General features: G+C 34.9%; 1 protein-coding gene across 2 annotated transcripts; it reads left to right on the top strand.

Moving 5' to 3' along the window:
- Positions 1 to 2,451: 2,451 nt before the first annotated feature.
- On the top strand, positions 2,452 to 17,854 carry LOC126776098 (uncharacterized protein CG45076-like). Of its 2 annotated transcripts, XM_050498385.1 has the most exons (11): positions 2,452 to 2,752; positions 5,222 to 5,305; positions 10,628 to 10,822; positions 12,114 to 12,226; positions 13,119 to 13,255; positions 13,515 to 13,676; positions 15,923 to 16,124; positions 16,341 to 16,386; positions 16,475 to 16,951; positions 17,024 to 17,136; positions 17,272 to 17,854. In XM_050498385.1, the coding sequence occupies exons 1-11, from the start codon at positions 2,687 to 2,689 to the stop codon at positions 17,405 to 17,407; spliced, it is 1,731 nt and encodes a 576-aa protein (XP_050354342.1). In that variant the 5' UTR covers positions 2,452 to 2,686; the 3' UTR covers positions 17,408 to 17,854. The 2 variants fall into 2 exon arrangements, with proteins under 2 accessions (XP_050354342.1, XP_050354341.1); XM_050498384.1 differs by lacking the exon at positions 5,222 to 5,305 and having other exon boundaries at positions 2,612 to 2,752.
- Positions 17,855 to 18,253: the final 399 nt, after the last annotated feature.

The raw sequence follows: 18,253 nt of genomic DNA, 5'->3' as shown, positions 1-18,253 counted from the left end.
ATCCGACACCGCTATGGATTTGTCTACACTTACGCAGACGATACTCTTGCAATGGTGGATTTTTGCGGGCTGGTCCGTGTTCAACCGTTTTATTACGCACCGTGGGTAGCTTTACATTTGATACCTATACATTTCGATTGTATCGATTCGATTATGAGACCAATTGGTATGTAGCATCGATTTTGGCTGTTGAGTAAAAAATAGTGCGGTTTCTTAGCTTTTGTGTTTATCATACCAAAACATTGCTACTTATTTAACTTTAAATTACATTTTGTGGGGTTTTATTTTGACGCTATTATTTATAGCGTAAAAATTATCCACTTTTTTGTCGTATGAGATGTATATATCATAAGTAAAAACACTTAAATATATGGCTTAATACAAGGTAAATATTTCACCGTTTTTTCTGCTTAACATATTACAAAAGATTTAAAACAGAATAAAACATTAGGACATGTATAGTGAAAATGGCTATACGCTTAATATTATTGAATTAGGAAAATATTTGGCTTTCGACATTAGAAAATTTAGACGATGATTCATCGTCCAGCGAAAGTCCCATTTCATAAGATAGTTGTTTGTGAAGGATATATTCTGTTGTAAATGTAATGGTAACAGTGGCGTAAGTAGACGGTTAGGGTCCTGTTGTGTGGGTCTTTGTCAAGAAATAATGGGGCGGCACCTTTCTACGGCGGTACATATTCAAAAGTGAATTTGGTAATCATAGAAATAGTAGATGACCTTTTTGCTATTATTTTCTTTTGGCTATTACTTAAATAAATTTCAAAAATATTGCATACCGACAAGTCACATGCTAGTATCGTAATATTCTCATCTCATAATACTCTCATCATATATCTAGTTTATTAAATAAGCGTTACAATTGTTCTTTTTTTAAATGTTGTTCTTTGGGAGTTCTATTCCTCTATTTGTCGCTAAATGTTAATATAACATAGAATTTCTCCGCAACACAATATTTAATACAATCAGGATAGCGAGGAGTATTAAACGGATGCGCGCAATAATCTTAAGAAATTAAGGTAAGGAGTAAGTATTTAACCTTTTCTTTTGGGTTTGGGGTTTAAGTGCAAGAATAGAATATTGAATAAATGGCAGTAAATAAAGATCAATTTATTTCTGATTAAGACTGCAAAAAATAAGTTGAACGAAAGAATTACATTTCTGAGATTTAAAATACCTACGTATTTTTATATTGTTAGGAGATTCCTTGATCTTATACAACAGCGTTGTAAAAAAAGTCGCACGCTAATTTAAAACCGCCATTTTGCAAGTGGAAAAGTTTTTGAGGCATTTTATACTCATACAAATCATACTAGTATATAATACCATTAAAAAATAAATACTTTTTATCGCACCTACTCCAATACAAAAAACAATAGAGATGAGGGCCATGTACCAGACTTAGTTACGTCATTACATTTTCAGTTAACTTTTAAACAAAAAGTCGAGATGGCCCACTGGTACGAACGCGTGAATCTTAACCGATGAACGTGGGTTCGAACCCGGGCAAGCACTTCTGAATTTTCATGTGCTTAATTTCTGTTTATAATTCATCTCGTGCTTTTCGGTGAAGGAAAACATCGCGAGGAAACCTGCATGTGTCTAATTTCATCGAAATTCTGCCACGTGTATTCCACCAACCTGCATTGGAGCAGCGTGGTGGAATGAGCTTCAAACCTTCTCAAATAGGGAGAGGAGACCTTAGCCCAGCAGTGGGACATTTACAGGCTGTTACTTTTAAACAAAAGAAGTAAATAATCCGTTCGGAAATTATGAAAATGAGTAATAAATCTTTTTATATTGTATATGAAAATAGTCTATATATATACTTATACATTAATCATCATCATCGATATTACGCCCTGGCACTCTTTTAGATAGATAAATTATTTATCAGCTTGCCTACAATAATATTCCCCTATTGTACTTTATATTAATAATAATAATTTTTTGTTTATTTCTTCACAAAAGTTGAAAAATTTACATAACATTTAAATATCAACTAAATAATGTGAAGACTGGTGCTTGCAATAGTGTATTCTACAAGACACCAGGCCTCCAATCCCGTTTACATGTACAAAAAAGAAAAATATCGTAAGTAATTTGTATTATTAATAAGCTTACCACAATCTTGTTAAATGTAACGCTTCAAAAGCATCGCTAATATTGCAAGAATTATGTTCTTTCATATACAAAAATCTATTTTTATCAAAATGGTAACTACTTTAATTATATATATACCGTGTAATGTGTTTAATGACAAGTATCATATCTTGATGTTTGAAACATCTGCTTATCGATACTTATAAATCATTTACGACTGTAAAATAAAACCTAACGTTTCGTCTAGTTCGTCTATTTTCTCAGAACGTTGGGCAATTGAATATTGTTTGTGATTCATGCGTGATAAACATACTTGGTTATTTTGATTCAATCCATGGTCTTCCATTGCATTCCACAGAAAGTATGATTATCCTTAACCCATTTGTGACATCATATGTAGATATTTTATAACACTAGCGTAAAGTTTGGGAGGAATGACGTGAAAATTGCAATGACAGTGATCTAAAAATAAGGTCGTTGGCGTGGCGCGGCCGCCACAACGCGCTCCGCAGTCGAGGACCAACCGTCGCGAGTTTCAGACGAACGATCACGAGCAGCAACCATGGTTTACGAGAGTGACTTCTACACGACGCGCCGGCCATACCGGCCATCCAGCTACAGCGTGTCGGTGAGTGCGCCGCCTTCTAACACCTACCGAGCGTGCACCTCGCTCCAATCTTTTCCCGGGAGCCGGACGCCCTCGCACCAAGTCGACCCTCGTCATTTTCATATATTTCGCTAAAGTAGTGTCTTAGTGTAGCGGTCGTAGCTTACAGTGGCAATAGTATTTATTAATTCAATTCTACTCATGTGTTGTCGGACAGCGATCTATGTCGCTTATAAACATTATTGCTTTATACCTAAGTACCAATGTCCAGCCGCAACGTATTTCGTTCAATAGTGTAGGGTTCGATAGGACGTCGCGGTAGCTATCCGCAAGTGGGTCAGATCGAATCGAGAAACAAAGATCGGTAAGCGGAGCTACCGGGCGCGCCAAATATAGCCGCGGCTGGAGCCGCCGCCCGCCCGACTAACGGCGACTTCTCCGCTTGCAGCGGGTGGGTGACTGGGATCTGGTGCCGTCCGTGCCGCGGCCGAGTCTGGTTCCCGATCCCGTGACTGCGTACGGCCGGCGCTCCAGGCCCGGTGCTCGCGTCTCCATCCTCGACCCCGTCGCGAGGCAGAACATACCGCCGAAACCGGAGTCTAAGCTGGCGCCGCTTGCGCCGTACGTTTCTCCGCGTGACCAAACACGAGCGCGCGTTCTGTCCTCTGTTGGCCAGCACGAGCGCGCTTACGCGGCGGATCCTCTAGGCACGCCGCGCGATCACATGGACGTGGTGCTGGCACAGGCGCACGGGCGGCCTCTGCACTCGGCGCACCGACAAGTCTTCTACAGCAACTACGCCACTTATTGAATATATCGCAGTCGTTTCGTGTGTCGCTTACGCTAGTCGGGTCGGTCGGGTCGGTGCGAGGGTGCGCGAGAGCTAGCGGTGCTAAGGGCGCGGTTGTTGCAGACGCCGCGCCACTACGTGGTGGTGGACCGAGACCCGCTGCCGAGGCGCGCGGAGGAGCAGTACTCATACTCTTACTCGAGCACGTCGGAGCGGTCGGCGGGCAGCGGACTGCCACAGCGCAGCTCGTACAGCAACACGGTGGAGCGGCGCTCCGCCAACGGGCCTGGTGGCTACTCGTACACAAGCGAGCGGTCTAGCAGCCTCGGTGGTCCCAGCGGATACTCCTACTCGTCGTCCACAAGCGGCCGCCTGCCCTACGGCACCACCTATCGCCACTACTCTTACCGCGTGTAGCGCCCCGGCTCCCGACCTCCCGACCTCCCGTCCTGTCGTCCTCCCGTCCTTACACCCTTAACCCTCCAAATATTTCCTTGACTTAATCAGTATTCGCTAACGCAATGTGATCGCACTACTTTATGTTTCGTTACAAGTGGTCGTGAACCTTAATAGCTTTTTATGTTTTTAGACTAAATTTTTCTATTTAAACGAATACTTTTGTGATTTAGACTGAATTTTTAATAAAGCTTGCATTTTTGTAATTCTATTTCCTTTGTTCTTACAAACCCAAAGAATATCGATGATGAGCTCGATATTTTTATTTACTAACAAACAGAAGTTTAAATTTTAATAGAATCTGATACATGAATATTAATTTATATTCTTTCAGTAGGTAGTTATCTCTATCGTCTATTCTTGAATTAGAGCCAAATATAAATATTACAGATTGTCATAAAATCTCAAACAATAATAAATATCTAGAAGACTAAAAATTTTTTTTAAAATGACCTAAGAAATTATTTTCACGACACTTTGCTTTTATAAACAAACAAAAAATTAATAAGCAAATTTAAGCGCAATTTTTGAAATTGATATTAAATACATATAATGTAATCAATTTCATTTTGACACTTGAGCATCTATTATCTCACTCAGTATTCAATAAAAGGAATCAAATCGGCTTGAAGGACCAAACATTATTTTGCTAACTTATAAGAAACAAATATATTTATAATTTGAAATAATTTTCCATTTATAATGTATTTAAAAAAAATTAATTGAAAGTGTAGCCATTTATAATAAATAGTTATTTTTTTCTATCGATATTATTTTAATTAATGAACAAATAATCGATTTGTTTTGTTGTATAATTATAAAAATTATTCAAATCAATACTTATATTATGAAGAAATGTCATTTTGTTTCTAAATAACAAAAACGGTTAAGCCGATTTTGCTTTTCAATATACATACAAATTTCACACACTTAATACTTACATATTTAATGTCTGCCTCGTTGGTCTAGTGGCTTGATATAAGGACGCAGACCCGGAGGTCCTGGGTTCAATTCCCAGGTCGGGTCAATAAAAAGTTATTGGGTTTTTCTGTCAGCAAATTCTCAGTAGTAGTAGTTAATCGGTCTGGAGGACATTCTTATTATTATTATTTAATGTCAAACAAATGTAGGATAATTTATTATTATTAATTGTGCGATTATAAATTAAAGGTTGAATATTAAACTTATATATACATATTAAGATTTGATAAATTCCATTTTCATTATGACGCCGCTGCCGACAGCCGTTGACGTCCGTGTACTATCTCTCATCCCTTCTACCGTATTACAATATCCCGTATGTAACTTACATACCTAAGCTGTCTCAGGTGAGTGTGTGTAAATCGCAATTGAGTTACGCATTCTTTGTAAATACCATCAAGCACAGAGCTTGTATCCGCCTCGTGTTTATCACAACACATCGCAGGTGCACATTTAACAGCTTTTATAAGTTTTTGTCATAAGTAGATCACTCATGTCATTCGCCATTGTTATTTATCTCTTAAATAAATTAATACGCAGCTCGTATGGGGCGACGTTTTTATTTTAACGGAATAAAATACCACCGTGCGGTAAACGGTTTGAGGCTGGACGTAATATTACGCCAGCACGCATGGAAATTGTTGTTGATTTCAGGCACCTAAGTATGAGTATAATTTCGTAAATGACGCTTAACAGTTATTTGATGTTAAAAGATGACAATGAATATATTAGCTACACTTCCCAGCTTCACACGGGCACAATAAGGGTCTACATAAATGTTTATATCGATATACATATAATTCTAATAAGTTACGCGGCACACGTCAGCAAAGCTCCCATTCGACACGATTTTTTCCGACTTCTTCAACATTGTAATATTTCAATGAATTTTCACAAAACCTTAATAAATTATTTATATGTGACAGACGCAGCGGGGGACTTTGTTGTATACAGTATTTTTAACATATAACTTTAAGTGTATGTAGAAAAATTAAAACACAAATTTTAGAATTTTATATTTTGGATTAATTTAATTTATGAATTATCAAATCTATTTAGGCTGAATGGCAAATGAGTAGTGACAAGATCAATCGTCACTATAATACATAACTTGGCGCAGTCACGTGCAATAGTTTTCACTACCGGCCTGCGAGCCAAAGGTTGATTAAAGCATCCTTACAACATGCTGAAGATTGGACGAGGAATACTCATTCGTTGTATTAATAGAATAGGATGTAATTTAATATTAAAAGAAAAATCTTTATTTGATTGGAAAACGATAAGCTACGTCATAAAAGCTCTCAATATTTCATCATATCAAAGTTTTTGAAAAGCCAACTTAAGCCACATACAGGATCTTCTGGAAAATCATAGAAAACTAAACGGCAATAAGTTCTGGCATAGAATATATACAGGGACATAAGCCGTTATTTTTTTATGTTAGTTCTTGTTTGTCTGTAAATCCGATTCATGAAAACTTGCACACGACACTGAAAAAAGGGGTGAATAAACTTTGATATACAAGTATTACAACTATTATTTGTCGAACACATGCAACTAAATCCGTATAAATAGAGGCAAACGATTACTTATTCGACTTAAATTGTATGGGATAACCAATAAGGTTATAAATGCGAAAGTAAATCTGTCTCTTTCTTGCCTAATTACGACGAAGCATATTTTATCATAGAGATAAACTGGGACCTGAATAAGATCATAGGCACAGGTTAGCTTTAAGACTTGGCTCCTCGGGCAGAAAAAAATTACGCCCTTTAAATTTAAGGTAAAAGATATTGAAATAATTTTAATTATTCAATAATTAGATTATCGGTTAATTAGGAATAGGTATTTCCTGATAGGTACAATGTTGGCGTCTTCAAATCCAGAGTAAACAGGTTTCTTATAGGCAAGCGTGCTACATCTTAGACCGTGTCGATGCTTAACATCAGGGAAGTCAACGGTCAAACGCTGGCCTATTAATTGTAAAATAAGGGTAGGTAACTAATAATGACTTTTAGAGTATTTATGTGATGTTGATAAGGTTTTTGTAGTTCCTTAAGAAAAGTCAAATTAAAAAGTAACAAAAAATGGGTAACGATTTAGAAAGGCACCGCCCGAGAACGCGTCCCGTTAGCTACAAGGTAGATATGCCACTGAGCATATGTACTTACGGGCTTACGGAAAAATACCGGGTGAACGGAAAACAAAATGACGCAAAGGATATCGCAGTTAGAAGTTAGAACATTATTAATTACTTTTTAATACCGTTGTTTATTATTATATATATATTATTATTATTTTCGATGATTATAACTGTCAGGTAATGTTTAGTTGGTATACAACATTGTTTATAGTGTTGATAGATGCAATAAAATAGGTATATATAGGTAATAAATAAATACATTAATATATATATAACAGCCAAAAAATATTAATAAAAAAATGTGATTCCGGAATGTTATTACATCTTTATACAATACAAAAGAAGTTTTACAGTCTATTGAAATAGCAGTAACGTGAGTTGTTGTTATGGCATTACGCCAAATTCAAGAACGAAGTTTCCAAATATATCTAATGCGTTAATTGCTGTGTAATTTCTATAGAAACTCGTATTACACAAAAACTTATTACTCAAACAGAACTATGTAAGTGAAATAATTAATTACCAATATTATATAACTTAAAAGTTATTATATCAAGGTATTCGATAAATTGTATTTGAAATATTATTGTACAATTTGATTTTACCGATGTTACTTACGAATCCCGTCCGAAGCCACTATTTAAAAAGAACTAAGTAATTGTCTATGGGATAGTACAGAATTTGATTTGATCTATCAATATATATTGACTATATGCCAACGGGATATATGAGTAGGGTCTTTACCGGATGCCCTTAGTTAATATGTAGGTAGGTATCGATCATTAATGTATCACAAACAAAAGTCTTTAATATGACATATACGAAACTTGTGATATTAGACTCTATTAGATCTGTGTGGGTCAAAAAAGACACCTACTTAAATAAAGCAAGCTATATCGAATGTCCAATTGCACTCGCGCTGGATTTTTTTTACTTTTGAAAATATTAAAAAGTATTAAATACAAAATATTATATAAAAAATTCCATTTAGTGTTTCCTTAAAGTATATTATTTATATATTACATATAATCCTGACAATGACCTTGCTGATATGCAAAAGAATAAATTAAGTAAACACAACTTTGCCACAAATTAGCGTTTATGTAAATAATTGGCCGGATGTCTAATATCCCGGACTAAAAACAATGGCGTTGCTGGAAATTGATCAAGGGAATAGGTATTGGCAGTAGACCAAAGGCCAAGTGAAAACATCTGCGTATTACGAAAACTAAACAATAAACATTTTTATGTCGTGCTAAATTATTGCGTTTAGTTTACTTTCAGCTAATGAGGTTTGTAGCTAAATACATGATTTTGAAATCATTTGTAATTTAATTCTTATTATCGAGGAGTGTATACGAAAACAGTAACATACTGTAATTATTTTGAATGTTTTAAAATAATAAATCATTTTTTATTGTAAATTAATGAAATATAAGTTCAATAAATCAGTAATTAATAGTATATTTAGAAATCAGTTCATTAGAAGAGCATGGTAGAAAATTGTTGAAACCTTAATCAATAAATGAATTCAAAGCAAATATTCGTTTAAGCGCAAGTGCGCGTTAGTGTAGTGTACGTAATACATTTCTTACTATTATATTGTTTGTTATATAATTATGCTTAAAACATATATTTAGAAATTAAGTAGCTTAGCCATAAAATATTCACGACATCGTAATAAATCCGGGTAAGATCCTAGTATCATGTGGAAAAAACTATTTAAAAATCAAATCAATCACAAAAACCAAACAAATATATAGAAAATATAAACATTGGAATATTTTCTCCGGTGTTCTATACCACGATACAGCGGCGAGTTGAGTTTTAATCTAATTTTGTCCCGACTCGAATCGTATAAGCTGTGACTCACAGGGCTATTGATATCGTGTTTTCTTATAAAGTTATGTAGCAGCTATAAATATGTTTTATAATCAATTATATTGGATGGGAAAGAGATAAGAGTTAGCAGCCTAGGTAGAGTAAACATAACTCCAGGGCAGTTTAAACAGCAGCTAATTCATTGAAAAAAAAATAACTTATAAGCACCTCCAGTATTGCCTTCAGAGTGCGTCGTACGATCCGTACGGATACCGTGGTTCTTAGGACTAATATTATGGAATCTTATTATTAGGAATATGTTAAATAATTACCGTAACCGTAACCGTAACAGCCTGTGAATGTCCCACTGCTGGGCTAAAGGCCTCCTCTCCTCTTTTTGAGGAGAAGGTTTGGAGCTTATTCCACCACGCTGCTCCAATGCGGGTTGGTAGAATTCACATGTGGCAGAACTTCAGTGAAATTAGACACATGCAGGTTTCCTCACGATGTTTTCCTTCACCGTAAAGCACGAGATGAATTATAATCACAAATTAAGCACATGAAAATTCAGTGGTGCTTGCCCGGGTTTGAACCCACGATCATCGGTTAAGATTCACGCGTTCTTACCACAGGGCCATCTCGGCTTCGGTTAAATAATTAAAAAGCAATAAATTGTTTATGGTTTTATCCTAATATCTTTGAATAAATAAGTACTGACAGAACGCATCAAGGCTACGCGTGCGTAGGGTTTATACCAGATAACTCTGTCATAATAAACAAGTAAATAATGGATAGTGAAATGAACAAGACAATACATATAATGACAATAATACACTTATAATTTAACCAAGATCTATTTATCGAGTTTGTGAAGTAGCTACCTGCGTTCAAAATAATTCGATTTGTAAGCAATTGGTCTGATCGGTGAATGTACAAAAAAAAAGTACAAACTAGAGGATTGTTATTCCCTCGGTTAAAAGCAATCCCACCCAGGAATTACCCGTAGTTTTGTTAAACATTTGTTTTATATAGTAGATTAGAGAGCACCAATGTTAAGTTTTTGCTCGGGCTTAAAATCATAGGTACTACCAGAACTGAATACAGGCCTTGCTTAATACATTTTTGTGTTCTTTATTAAAACGCGTAAATTATCTGTTATTATTTTTTCTCTATTTTCTTTTTTTTTTCAATGTTATTTCATTACCTACATCTAATAATTCACAACATTCCTTCAAGACTGTATGACGATAACATTTCTAAATACAACTCATTTCAATTGAAACTTAAATGAAATTATTTATACCTAATTAAAAGAAGAAAAAGTAATTTCAATTATTGTTAAAACTGCAGTTTCTATTGAAATGACACATTTGTGCCATTTTTGTTATCAGCTCATAGACAAATACATCTGAGCCAAGTAAGTACAAGATATACATTAAACTTATGCATGTGATTTTATTATTAATCTGTTGCGTTATTTAAAATATCTCTAAATTTTAAACCATATTTTACTGCGTTTTAATATCATCTAACAATTTCTTACTTTAATAGGACTTTTAATTTATTTTATAACAATATCTTGATCTAATTCCTATAACTGTAAGTCATAATACATTAAAGTATATCTAGCATAACACTGATTAAATACTTTTTTAATTTGTGTTTTTGATTTTAGAATCAGTATTACAGTGTGGTATATTTCCAGGATGAAATGATATACCGTCCGACATATCGCACTGTTACTCGACTCGTGACGTGCCCTGAAGCACCCCACCACATCGTACGTGTGCGCGTTCGCCCGTCTATCATCTTGAAGGAACTCGATCGCATCGCATATCGCCGCCGCCCAGCTACTGCTATCTCCGCTATCGATGACTACTACAGATCGGAATCTACTAGAGTAAGCTGCTAAAGTTATTATAACATAAATGTCACGGGCAACAGAAAATATATTCAGTACTTGTCTGGATCATTTTAGATGTTGTAAGATTATTTTGACAGCCGTGCAAAAAGCATTATCTCAGTTTTCTTTAGTGATTAAAATTATATATACAGGCAGGCACAGCAATAAATAATATCAACTACAAAGAAATAATAATAATATTAACACAAACACGGTAAGGCTTAAGCTTACATTTCATGAAAATACATAAGCAATTAAAATGTATTCAATTGCTAAATATATCAAAAGTCTTTCTGCAAACTATTGATGAATACACCTAGTTAAGTAACAAACCATTGATCTGGACTCTGGACAAAAGGAACGGTCTTCCCTTGTTTTAAGAAAAATATATAATGCTACGCTGTTCTAGTGAGCGTGTAAATTGTATAATGTGGTAAAATTCATACGCAACATGAAGGTTTCGTCACGATGTTTTCTTTCACAAAATGAATTATAAACACACGAAAAACATTGAATGTGATGATTGATATTATACAAAAATAATTGTCGGAGCGACCTCGAAATTATTATGACAGGAAAATGCCCTTGGCAAAGATCTTGTTTGATAATTAAGTCTCAATTTTCATTTAATTGTATCGTATATTATGTAGCAATGCCAAATGATATGTAAATTGTTTTAATTACTTCTTTCTTAAAAAATAAGTGATTTTAATATGAAATCCTTTAGATCCAGAATCAAAGCAAGTTTACAACGATATTATATTTCTTGACGTTCAAATACTAAAATAATCTAGACGCTCTTGACCCGTTTACATTTGTTCTTGTGCTGAAATATTACTATCTTCTTAACGTATTTATTAATAACGATTACACTGTAGAGTAAGATTAGTGAAGTTTGTTGGGAATTTATATTTCAGTTATATTTAGGTAAAGTTGCATAAAACTTTTCCTACATATTCATCTAATGAGTGGATTGTATAAAAAGGAACGTAAAATTATATTGATTTTGTATTAAACTTAATTTATTTTAACGATATCGTTGATTTGTGTCTGCAAGTCATATAATCGTGTCGGTCCAATAAATGGTTGTCGGTTAAGACATCCCAGAAGCAGCCCGGGACTCATGCAAGTCCTTTGCTCATGTGCTTTATTCCTTACGGAATGTGACCGATTGCTATCCCATTTGACTATGAGGTTACGGAAAAGGAGCTAGTGCGCTATTTTTCTCTCTATATCACCGAAATCAATCAAGAAGACATTATCCTCATAACATTTTTCAACATTACAGAATTTCGAAGATGAAACTCGTCGTATACGCGCCGACACTGCTTCGCTGCTGCAGCGCGCCCGTTCTGTGGTTCCACGCGCAAAAACCATGGCACCACTCGACACTATATACTCGTGAGTTTGATAAAACCTACGCTAATAAAGTACTATGAACGTAAATCAATTAAATAAAAATGAAAGTGTCCATATCAGTTATAAAAAATATTCCTATATGAAAGGTATTGACAACTAAAGAACTTACTATCCGCCGACTTAGTAACCCGTACCAAATTCAAATAAAATGTAAGTCGATAAAACAATCCCTGTGACCTTTTCGATTACGCCCTTCGCTATTAGGATATTCCTTCATTATGAAATTTTGTTAATTTTTTTGGCATAATTAATTTACAATAAACGTAATTTCATTCAAAATTATGTTTTTAAAAATTCCAATTAAAACTGTATATAAATGGATTCCTTCAGTTAATTATAGAAATGATATTAATTACAGCGAAGTAACATGCCAAATCGAGGGCTCATTCGGACATGGTTGAAATCGAAACACCTGACGTAGTTTCATGTCAAGTTTTTTTGGCATCAACTGATGTAACGTTTTAAAAATAGTCCACCCATTGATGAGTCTATCAGACGCTTTGACACTGACATTGTCTTTACACATGCGTCGAACATGATTTTGGCAATGCACCACAGCATTGTAAACAATACACCTTTGCATAAAATGATCCATACACTTATAAAAGGATTTTGTTAAGATATTACTTTGAATACTGGCAGATATTTCCAGTGTGGGTGTATGTTTCTCAGCCAAGATTATCTGCTCTTGTGACGTGCAAGTTGTACTGCTCGATGGTTTAATTATAGCAGTTTTAAATGCCAGTGTTTATTGCTTTCAGTTCTTATCTTTTTTTATTAGTTTTTCATCCGATTGTAATTACGTCTTCGATATGTGATGGTATTTATATCAGATGCTATCTAGGAGATTGAATAACTTTGGCCACGTCGACAGATACTCTTACGGCGAGCCGATGCCTTACCGCTTCAGCAATGATGCGTATGTTGCTAAGTTACTGTTGCCTTTGCGCAGCGTTTCAGACAACATTCATCACATTTCATTCTACGCAGAGCCCGCTAAGAAGTTTACAGGTAATAAAAAGTTTCAGAGGACTACGAATTTTCTATTAACATGAATATCTTACTAAAGCACTAAGTCAGATGGGATTAAATGGCGTTGCAGTTTTAAATAATATATATCTTTGTGTTTATTTTTTTATCAAATATTTATGTCAATCCGTATCGTTGAAAACCTATCGGAATTAACTTAATGTCTACCTTTCTTCCTCCTTTTGGTCTATCTAACAATTTGTCCCAGTGTGCCCCTTTAAACCGAGGTGTTGCTCGCCAGGACGCGGCCACCTCGCGTGCGTACACTATTCCGGTAAAAAGGCCTTCTCCAACCGCAGGCCTCTCTACAAGGAACTTAGCATCAGGGACGACGTCAACCTTCTCTCGTTTTACGCGAAGAACAGATTGGCGGCCGCGGGTTTGGCCGTAGAAACGGCCACAGGTACTACATAACAGACGCCTCGCTAGCGCTCGCTTACTTTCCGCATAATTATAAAATTATAATTAAATGTAAAATGGAGCGCAGTGAGCAACCTCGTAACTCGTTGTACATACACATTATCGAGTGTTTTATTTACAGTTTAGAAAAAAATCATCTAACTTTATAAACAGAATCACTCAACTATAATATATAATAATCATAAAATAAATATATATATAAATAATATATAATAGAAATAGTATCTTTAATCAAGTAGGTATCAATGCATTTAAAATAATCTTTCGAGATTTACTAGTTCTATTAAATATCTCATCCTTGTATATAAGACTTTTAGATAAATACAAATAGTTACGCTTTATCGTTAGTAAGCCTGCGCCTATATACCTACAACAAGAAATAAATATATGGCGTCACTCTTAAAATTAACACATTACACGAAAACAAAATGAAAAATAATATTTGTTTATCGTCGCGGTCGAAGCGTTTTAGTTAAATAATCTATTCTGTTATAATCTAAACGGCTAAATTTGAAAGTTTTTAAAAATACACTCATAGACATATTTATAAGAACCCTAAATAGGTACAGATTAGATTAGAATACTTATGACCAAAAATTAATGTAGATAATAAAAAAAACGAATTTAAAAATTTAACCACCAGCTCTATAGAAATTCAGTACTGTTATCATCATGAGGTAAATCATAGAAAAAAATTATTTTGTTTTAAAAGGGAGACATTATTCTACAATTTTTCTAAAGTTCTCGCTATGTACTGCCAGGGGCTCATTTTATACCATGTAGGTACAGCACGCTATGCAAATGTCTCCCCATTTAAGTCCATTATCACGAGTTGATGATCATCTATTTTATACTTTGCGTATCTTTCTCTGGACCATCTTTATACTTTCAGACTTCCACATTTTGATTTAGGATAAAATTACTTCCCACATTTCATCATACATGTTTTAATTTAGACCATGCGAACAAATTCAGACCGAGCTTGAATTAATTTACTTATTTTACATAAGTAAACTTATTTAAAATAGCAAAACTTCTGGCATGAATTAAGTATTTTAATTAAATTAAATACCTACTACAGCTACAAAGAAATGCAACTCTGAAGTTAAACGCGGCAAAAATTTAAAAAATAAAATTAAAATTACTATTAATTTTTATTTGTTCTTATGAATACTTCTATGAGTGCGTTCCAGACAAGGTTACGAGGCCTCATTAGCGTGTTCGTTTCTAAATTATGCTTACCAGCTTCGAAGTGTAGTCGTATAAAAAGAGCAATTAAAAGAACAAGTATAAAATCAGTGTCTAACACTGGGTGTGGTGTCTCTTGCAGCGGATGATGCGCCGGAAAAGGTGCCAGCGGCGCAGTGCGCGTAGCTCCGCCCACTCCCTCGCCACCGACGCGGCGCGGCGCGGGCGCACGGCCCCCCGGCCTGCGCCCGCGCCGCGTCCGCCCTTCGCGTCCTTGATCTCGGTATAACACGACCCGACTAATCGATCGTATACATATATTTTTAATATTACTACTTTTACACGTTTCAAATCTATTTTTGTTATCCATTTACAAACGTTTGATTTAATTGTACACTTCTAGTCGTAGTCGTGGTAGTGCGGTCCGCCGCCACTCGGTGATCGAGACGTCTCTTTCTTACTTAACAGAACTGATTTTGTTTAACAATAAATATTTTACCAGTCTTAGTTGTTTTAATTAGTTTGCACGATAGATACCCTAACCTTCATGCTTAAAGTACCCGGGCTTATGCGTAACGCTTCGCTTTCTTAAATAACAAATATATAAAAGACATGCATTTATATTAACCAAATGTAATATAAGACAGATATTTTTTGATCATTAAAATATATTGTAAATATTTTTCCTCAGAATCATAGCTATGTTATGAATTGTAAAATAATGTCTCAAATCCACATTTCATGCAAAACTTATTATTAAGAATTAGTAATTTGCACACGGCCCGAACACGCTTTCACACGGATCACAGCATGAGGCAAATCAAAGATTAAAACATCTCGACGATTTCCATTATCCATTAAGCTTCAAAGCCCGGATCATGGCTAATAGCACTCACGTTGAGAGCGTTACGAGCTGTGCTGCTGCGCTTACTTTCCATTTGTGATCATTGATGCAAAATGACATGCTTCTGCAGTCAGCTGCTAAAGCAAATCATTTCACCAATGATCATGGGTACCACGTGACCACTTACTGCAATGCAGTGAAACTCCTCCCGTGGAGGCCGAGCCGCAAGTTCCAAACTCCACAGAAGATGGAAGACCCTGATCTTGAAATGAAGGCAACAAAGGCCGATCGTGAGGCAAGATTTCGGGCTACAACAGCTGAGCCAGTCCTCACACCAGCGGCTGATTTAGCTGAAATTAAACGAAAAAGGCAAGAGGAGGCTCGGGCCGCAGAAGAAAAGTAAGTTTAATTTACAAATAGCCTTATAAATGCATATTTAAAAACCTTACAAGTACATTTAAGTAAGAAAAAAATATTTTTAAGGACAAACATTAAAAAGTTAAAATAGTTAATTACTAAAACTTTCAACAGATCTACTACAATAAATAAAATACCTTAACACGTAGTATCATTATATTTTTAACGAAATTTTAAAAATAATATTTTTAATTTCAGAGCTTTGAAAGAAGAAGCCAAACGAGAAGCTGAGCGCAAAGCGCAGGTAAACAATATAAAACTGTTAATTTTTACATACCAATTTGTGAGAAATAATAATGAAACTGTTTATAATAATTCACTTGTTATTTAAGGCTGAACGTGAAGCTGCAGAAAAGAAAAGGGCAGAAGAAGAGGCACGTAAAGCGGAAGAAGCCAAACGTAAAGCAGAGGAAGAAGCTAGAAAAGCCGAAGAAGATGCTAGAAAGGCTGCTGAAGAAGCAGCTAGACAAGCTGAAGAAGCTCGTAAGGCAGAAGAAGCTAGATTAGCTGAAGAAGCGCGTAAAGCTGAAGAAGCAAAATTAGCTGAAGAAGCGCGTAAGGCTGAAGAAGCTAGATTAGCTGAAGAGGCTCGCTTAACAGAAGAGGCAAGATTAGCTGAAGTAGCTCGTTTAGCGGAAGAAGCGAGATTAGCAGAAGAAGCAAGGCTAGCGGAAGAAGCTAGATTAGCAGAGGAAGGTCGACTGGAAGAAGAAAGGTTGGCTGAACAACGCAGGCAAGAAGAATTGGCAAAATTAGAAGAATTTGAGCGTCAGGCTCAAGAAGAACGTGAAGCAGAACTTGCAAGACAGGTATAGAATCGATATTTCTAGCAAAATAAATGATGTCATCAATAAATATTTATTGTTTTTGACGTTCTACAGGCAGCTGAATTAGCAGAAATTGCAAGACAAGAATCTGAATTAGCAGCTGCTCGTTTAGAAGAACTTTCACACAGCGGTTCCGCAGGTGACAACATAACTGCTGCTGAAACTAGGTAAATTAATCATCGTGTAAAAGCAATATTAGAAACATTTTTCAAGTTAATTATTAAAATACTCGTAGATAATATATATTAAGTTAATCAAACACCCCATCTGGTGACGTAATGAATTACAACAATTTGTTATAGTGAAGTAGCAGATGAACCTATCGTAGAAGAACCTGAAAGTCCAGAAGTTGTTCCTGAGACGCCCGCTGAATCCCAAGAAGTTGTAGAAGTCAGCGAAGATGAGAAAGCTGAACCAGATGTAACTGATGAAGAATAAGCCAAAGCTATGAGTTATCTTAATTCTATCTAACATTTTACTGCAGTAACGAAATACTATTACGTTCTTCCTATTTTTCTTCACAGAAAAAAAACTCGGTTATCAAAAACATAAGGTTCGACATTGTAGACTAGATTTTTTTCTAGTTATGCATTTCCGTTAAGTTTTATCTTTCTTGTTTATACTATTCGTTATTCGTTTATATCCAAGGAAGTGTAATTGAATAACGTAATAGTAAAATGGTGGTGCCACAATAAGTAACTATTTTCTATAAACTTTCATTTGCGTAATACAATTACGTGATAACGAGAGAATTGATTGATTTGTTTTATTGTGATTATTACTACCATTGTTAACAATGTTACGTTTCTTTATTACTGTTTTAAGCTAAGTGTTTTATAATGTTATATTTTGTTAAATTTAACAATAAAAGACAAATTAACAAATAATACTTTTATTTCAAATCTTAAATATTTAAAGTTTAATATTAAAACCTTCATTCGACTTGTTTTATTTTCATCATGGACTAAAATACAGCTAAATCATTTAGCTTCAACTCGTATTGCTCAAAAAAATCAGTGATTACTTGTCATTTAATAGACAAAAACATCCTTATATAAATTTTAATTAAAATTCTTTTAACGTCTTTCATCAGAGGACTCAATAATTGGGACAATTTATCAATTAAGTACCTTAGTTGTAGGTTTTTGTATCAATTTTAAGAAATAATTATCATACTATCCGATATGTCAGCAATACAATTTGTTACATATCGATTCTTGTTTTTTTTTTCATCACATCAAACTGACAAGATCAAATAAATTGATTGTTAGTAGTATAATTACA

The sequence above is a fragment of the Nymphalis io genome, chromosome 19, assembly GCF_905147045.1.
Source record: "Nymphalis io chromosome 19, ilAglIoxx1.1, whole genome shotgun sequence".
In the NCBI taxonomy this organism is placed as follows: domain Eukaryota; kingdom Metazoa; phylum Arthropoda; class Insecta; order Lepidoptera; family Nymphalidae; genus Nymphalis; species Nymphalis io.
This window is presented reverse-complemented; position numbering and strand designations above follow the sequence as displayed.

Coding starts and splice junctions, on each gene's coding strand:
- LOC126776098 (XM_050498385.1), top strand. CDS start 2,687: ATGGTTTACGAGAGTGACTTCTACACGACGCGCCGGCCATACCGGCCA. Junction 12,227..13,118: donor CCACTCGACACTATATACTC/GTGAGTTTGATA, acceptor CCACGTCGACAG/ATACTCTTACGGCGAGCCGA. Junction 16,125..16,340: donor GCTCGGGCCGCAGAAGAAAA/GTAAGTTTAATT, acceptor TTTTAATTTCAG/AGCTTTGAAAGAAGAAGCCA.